This window comes from Rhipicephalus sanguineus, chromosome 3, assembly GCF_013339695.2.
Source record: "Rhipicephalus sanguineus isolate Rsan-2018 chromosome 3, BIME_Rsan_1.4, whole genome shotgun sequence".
In the NCBI taxonomy this organism is placed as follows: Eukaryota; Metazoa; Arthropoda; class Arachnida; order Ixodida; family Ixodidae; genus Rhipicephalus; species Rhipicephalus sanguineus.
In genome coordinates, this window is record NC_051178.1 from 191,902,060 (window position 1) to 191,909,015 (window position 6,956).

Sequence of the window (6,956 nt, forward strand, 5' to 3'; positions counted from 1 at the left end):
GCTATCCGAACTAAAATCTGAGCTTTTAAAGTAGTCTTTGCTAATAGAATCGTCAATTAAATCAACCGTTCAAGCAGCTGGAAAAACGAAGATTCATGTGGTTTTTTTTCGTGGGACAAGAAGCAAACCAGACTCCATTATTGGCCACCTCTGCCACGTGATACCCCCCAAAAAAAGATTGCTATTAGTGCCTGCCACATGCACGAAGAAAAGCTACTCAAGAATCGAAAGAATAGCTTTCCAAACACTGAGTATATGGCTCAACGTTTTCCAGCGCACGAAAATTTGAGCTTGGAAGCACGTCGAAAACCATCAATCATATATGATCGATGGCCCATGAGTGTAGTCCTGAAAGTGTTAAAGCAAAAGGTGCAACTATTTGACCAAAGCTCAAGAACTGAAGCGTAACTTGTAGACAGCTTAATGCTCTATTCACCAATATGAAAAAGCTAATATCACAGGTGCTCATGGAACTAATAAAGCAGCACAAACCCCCGACTATGATACTTGATCTTTGCAGAGGTGCACTGCATAATTCTAACAAAAAGTTGAATTAAACCTGCCTCATATAGAAAAGTTTTGTAGCAACGAAGGTGGATTAGTTGTTGCAAGTGAAAAGTGGAAAAAACAAAGAATGAAGTTCACCAACACCAATTCCGTTTCAACTTATTCAGGCTGCAGGGGTACTCACATTTGCAGAGATTCCTCCGACGAATATACGCTTCGGTACCATAGTGCCGTATCGTGGTGCATTCAGGCCAGCTGGTGATGGTGAATGTGAGCTTTCGGTGCTGTTGGTGGACTAGAGGCCCCACAAAAAGTTAGACAAGGTGAAAAAAAGAAAATGACAGACAAGTTTTTTATTTGTATCATGCTAGTAATGGCACACGTTATTAAATAGAAAACATTTCTTAGCGAACCAAAGGCACTTTGACGGTTTCTATCTATATATCTATCTAGCTGCCTATGTCTGGGCTCTCTCGTGGTCGTCTTCTTAACTTTACACATACCAAACTTTGCATGGGAGGGCATTAGTGTACGACGAATACAATGAACAGGTCATTACAAGAACAGCATGAGATACTTGTCACGTGCGTCATGAAACTTTCCTTTAGTCATGCGTGGCACATACCCGCATACCGCGGCCCATGGAATGCGGGTATGAGCCACAGGTGATTCACAGCTTGTATCAACCCAGCAACGACTATAATATAGTTTTGAAAATCTTTGCACGCTAACGTTATGGAGCCTGTGTCGCTGAAAATGCGGGGCAGGCATCGGCAGCACTGTTGGTGAGGAAAAAATCAAAGGGGACGGAAAGATTGAAAATCACGGTTACAGCCGCATTCGAACCCAGGCATTCTGCAGGGCAGTCAAGTATTCTACCACAGGCTACGCCAGAGCTTGAAATTGCATACAAAAACGGCTCTGTAATGGCGCCATATCGCGCCAACGTCATTTGTGGTTGGAGTGTTCGCTATAGGCTTTTATAACAATGTAATAAACATTACATATTAAGACCTATGACTCGCCAAGCTATGGTCAACCATTGCTCAACCCGGTAGAATACAGCGAAAACCGCTCTCATGGTATCACACAACACACCGCAGCAGGCAGCTCATTCCGATAAAACTGACATCTGTGCTCTAGCGCGAGTATCGACGTTACGTCAGACGATAGGGGACAGGCACGATCTAGCCCGTAGCCAAAAGGGGTGAGGGGCGGGCCATGCGCCCACCCACCCCTTCCAAATTGTTGCTTCTTCAAATAGTCAAGGCCTTCAGCCAGTGCACCCCACCCTCCCTCTGGATAAACTTCCTCGCTATGAGCCTGCTCACGATATACCGATAAATACAATCAGCTCGCAACGCTTCGCTCAAAGCAATAAAAAAAAAAGATGTGCTTTAGGCCCTGACTCGCCTACTGCTTCGCATGACATCGACTCCCAGAAAGAGTGGGATCTGCCGGATTTCTTTTCCTCTGCCCTTGATAACTAACTGTTCCTAGGTAATGTCTCCTTACACACACACTTTATTAAACAGCCATAACTGAATTTCATGTCGAATCACCTTCTTTTAACACATACATGATTAAATAAAACGTTGCATTGGAGGGACAGAACGCTTGGTGAATTGGTAATCCATTGTAACGAAAAATTGTGCAATACGCAAGGGACCGAAAAAGGTGCACAACGCAACTGCAGACGGCCAGGTTTGGTTCTTGACATGCCAAGGCTGTTCTCGCACAGTCCACACATACATACAGCCCTTTGCAATGTTAATGCTTTTGCGTAGTTGTCGAGATGCATCAAGCTTTTGTAAGCTAATAACATCAAATACCCAGTCATCGACAAAAGCAAGCCATGCTCGTCGCTCGAAAGTATCCAAACCACGGCACTAAGTGTACGGGACAAGGGGCACAAGTAGACGAGATCAGGCACCAAATATCAACCAACTTTGACAGCAAGGGAGTGTCCATACTACTTTTGTTTCTATTCAGTGCCCAAGTCTTGACATGCTTGTGATCCCTCTGCAAGTAGAACCGCGAATGTCCAGCGCCCATCACATCTATTCATGATCCCTGCGCTGTGCAATAGAGCTGCTAATATGTTCCACAATTCGAGTATTCTACTTCTTATTTTCCCTGCATATAACAATGCTATGCAATTCACTAGGTTGTACAAACGATCATGTACAGCAACATTTCGCAAGCCTTCACACAAAACTTTTCTGTCCTATGGTTCAATGGTACGTTCAAATTTTCACGTTGCTTGTCTGCTGCACCTCATCCCCTTATCGTGTCTGTATTAATGTTCCCCTTTTTCACACCCCTGGATCAGTATACATGGACTAACAAGTGAGTGAACATATCTTTAATTATAAGTGATATTTGCTTTATATCATATTTTACCAAAAGCATCAAGCTCTCACTACAATAACTACTTCTTGAATGCAAGATTAGCGTGCCTAATTAGATCAGTGAAGATATATCTAGTTTGCAATGCTTTCGCCAAACCACTTCAGAAGCACTTGTCAGCCTTTAACATTTGCGTTATTACGAGTGTAGGGAAACGAAGTTTAAAGAACAAATAAAAGAAAGAAAGAGCCGTGCTTGACTCAACAATGTAAACATCCTCAATAATGCCAATTTAATGGAATAGCCAGCTGTACAATCCGTAGAAATGTGCAATCTGCCGATAAAGGCACGACATAATGGCGCAATGTTATAACGAAATTGCAATAACTGGGGTACCCAGTTGCGATGCGAGCCCTATGGTAATACGTCAGTGGCCAATCCGAATGAGCAAATGAAGTGAATGTGATACTTCTAAATTATGTCTGAGGAACAACAACAGCAACAATTCGATCGTAACATCTGCACATCGCACCACCATGGAGGTTAACCTACCAATGCCCATGCATCGTTATCAAAACAAAAGACTTCATTCAAACGAATGGGCGGACGGGGGCACAGATTTTTCAGAACAAAGGGCCGGCAAGTGTCAATAAGTATTCCACCGTAATAACTCGGCCATTAGTTTCAGTGATCAACGCAGATTGCTAAGAACCGCTGAAGATGCACTTATGAGCCCATCCAGTGCCTCCTCACTGGCCCATCAAACGAAACTTGACACGCACTGCAAGAGACTTCCAGTGCACAAAACTTCGCCATAGAACCGCAAAAGTAATGGCAAGCTGTAGCCTAAATAAGAAAAGGTAGGACAATGCTTGCCTGCCGAGCCATGCCGATGAAACCCGGGCCTTCAAACAATTTTGGCGTATATGAAAATTACTGGCACCGTATCGCTAAACACGCCGAACAGCCGCCGGCTACAAAAAGCTAAAAAAATCGGATGGCAAAACTTTTTTTTCTTCGTTTTCGGCTATCTAGGGACAACGCCTCCCCAAGTTTTCCCTACACCATTATGACACCTGTGGCGCTCAATCCGAAACCCCAATATCTTGAGCAACGATACGGATACCGACATGCCCGGTGACACATTCGCGCAAAGCAACCTTCGGTGTATTGAAGAGTCATGACGCTAAGCGCTAAAAACAAAACAATCAAGTACATTCACATCCACCCGGGCAGTGCCATCGGATGCAACTATATCAGCTACCACTACTTGTACCGCAACAAAGGATTTGCAACTCCGTAGACAGCGCGACGTGCGCAGGGCTCGCAAAAAAAAAAAAAAAAACTGCTTAAATTAGGCTTACATAAATTAATAAGCACGTAGCGGCCAGCGGAACGACTACGTAGTGTAAAGCCGTACGTCTCGCTTGGAATCTAACGAGCTTTTGTTGCACCATCGCGTGAACCAAAATCAATCAGTGGACTCCCAGAAATACGGCTGGCCGCGTACGAGTGGTCTCACGCCTGAAGTAACGAAAACGCGCACAATGTCATACCTACTGACACAGTAGCAACAAGCAGGCTGCCCTTAGGTGAGCATCCCGGCAAAGCGACAGCACAAGCGGCTCTCCCCGGCAGTCTATTTATACTGTGTTTGCCAGACAAGAATAGGCGCCACAGAGCCACGGTGCATTTAGCCTTCGAGCGCGGGAGTACTATTTTACTCACCATGGCGTTACTGCTTTTGGGATCTTTGGTTGCGCTCTTCAAAACTTGTGCTTCACCAACAACCGCCCAGGAAAGCTAGCACACAGCCACCCGCCAAACCCTCCACAATTTTTGAGACACACAGCGCGCCTGCGCTATCCCCGCGCTGCCTGCGCCACTAGTCTGCGCAGTGCGCAGCGCCGCGAAAAAAACGTTCGGTCGGTGTGCTGTCGAGGTTAATCACGCCGCTGGTGATCAAAAGCGCCCGGTGACAGCTACTGATCAAACGACAAATAGAGGGAAATAAAAAATGCGCTGGCGCTTTCAAAGTAAACAAGTGGACGGTCTGACAGGTAAGTAGAAAAACGCAGCTCTAACTGCTCTAACCGTCAATCTCTTCCATAGCCGTAGCCAACAGAACAGAAAACGAAACTGCATAGCGAAACTGCAATCTGAATGATTTCAAGGTGTTCTGTGGAGTACAGGCAAACGTTTTTCCTTAGTATGGAATGACAAATGGTTAAATCGGATCGCTTTAATACGATACCTCAAGCGCTGCCCGACCGAATCGGTGTGTTACTTAAATAATATGAATTACTGCGCGAATTTATTTTTCGTTCTTGCGCTGCGTGTGCTTGAATGTTAGTCCTGCCGAAATCACGGTCACCGTGATATCCACATTTATGTCACTGCTGCCTATGTGCGTCATCACGCGAAGCGAGCAACTAATAATTAAACCCTGAATTGAAATATTTCAGATATCCTTGTTCTGACGGTCAACGACTGTCGAATGCGGCGTTTTGCGAAGCTGAATGTCGTTGCACCCACAGCCGTGCTTATCAGTCCCGTCCTGAAACGCGGTTTTCGGCCACAGAACGAGTTATTTGTGGCATGCTAACGCGTGCGAACAGCGCACGTGGCATTTACTCCAGTAGTCACCGAGATGGAGCGCATAACGTTAAAACCCAAGCACCTCACTTCATATTTATTGCTCTTTCAACGCGTGGGCGTCGAGCCCACGCGTGAACGAACAATAAATATGAAGTGAGGTGCTGTCAATGGTAGAGAAACAAAAAATAATTGCGGATGTCAGGTATTTGAAATGAGTGACAATATTTTACTTAATTTAACACATTCACAACATTAGCTGCTGATAATGAATGCTTGGGACGTAAAAACAGCGCGAAATATAGACAAGGACAGAGGAATAGACGACACCGCGCTTCTGTCCTTGTCTATATTTTGCGCTGTTTTTACATCCCAAGCATGAACCACCAACTAGCCAAACTTTCGCTATTATTGCTGATAATGAAGCTTAAAAAAACACAAGAACAAATAACTTCAGTGTAAATGTAGATTAATAGTGAATGCAGATGAAGTTGTGGTAAGCTTTATATTATTAATAAAAAAAACGTAAATAAACATGAATAAAACACTACTCGCCTTATAGGGGGTCCATACCTACAACCTCCTTGTGATAAGGATTGCTGCTTAAAAAAATTTAATTTTTTTCGTAACACCAACATTTCAAAATCGCTTCACAGAGCTTACAAGCTGTCCAGAGAAGTGACCCTTTCTTACAGTTATCCGAATTTTGCATTGAGGCTGCATTTGGCGTTACACTTGTTGCTCATACCTAGGCTACTATTGTTTAACACTACGAGTAACATGTAGTTTAGTTTCTGTACTGAAGCTGCATATGGCATTATTACACTTGTTGCTCATACCTAGTGCTGTTTACCACTAGCAGGAGTCGGGGGATGATGGAAGCCTTGCGATGGAAAATTCGTAAACAGTGTTTGTGTGCTGGAGCCGACGTTCTGACAAGCAGACTCGTCTTCAAGGCTTCAAGGTTGCAGCCTAGAAGACAAGTCCGCTTGTCGAGACAACGGCTCCAGCACACAAACCCTGTTTACGAATTTTTCACTAACACTACCAGTAACATGTAGTTTAGTTTCTGTACTGAAGCTGCATTTGGCATTATTACACTTGTTGCTCATACCTACTATTGTTTAACACTAGCAGTAACATGTAGTTTTGTTTGTGTACTGCAGCTGCATTTGACATTACACTTGTTGCTCATCCCTACTAATGTTTAACACAGCCAGTAAGATGTAGTTTTGTATGTACACAAAATTCCTAGCATACTGAGTAATGCCTTTCACAAGCCAAAGGTAATCAGGATCACAAGAGAACAGTTCCTCTCATGTGAAAGCGTAGTTTTATACAGTAACGTTCACTCACAAAGTATGAAAAAAAAAAAAAAACATAAGGACAACTTTTTCCTGCCTACTTGACTGTCATCGTGCTGCAATTAGATGATTTAGATGCAGGTACAAATAGAAACTTACTTGGCACAAATTTCGTTAGCTGTGATGAAAAGGAAGACAGCA

At 43.9% G+C, this 6,956-nt stretch overlaps 1 protein-coding gene across 9 annotated transcripts in view; it reads right to left on the reverse strand.

The window, feature by feature from the left end:
* The window catches only part of LOC119387935 (protein boule-like), a 232,121-nt gene extending 227,352 nt beyond the window's left edge, over window positions 1-4,769 (reverse strand). For all 9 annotated transcript variants that reach the window (XR_007415483.1, XR_007415482.1, XR_007415481.1 and 6 more), the window contains exons 1-2: window positions 4,585-4,769; window positions 692-802 (exon numbers count right to left, since the gene is read on the reverse strand). Coding sequence is in view for 5 of the 9 variants with exons in the window: in XM_049413765.1 (XP_049269722.1) it covers window positions 692-802; window positions 4,585-4,587 (114 nt within the window). In the remaining 4 variants the exon portion in view is untranslated. The remainder of the gene's footprint in view (window positions 1-691; window positions 803-4,584) is intronic.
* Between the last annotated feature and the right edge of the window lie 2,187 nt (window positions 4,770-6,956).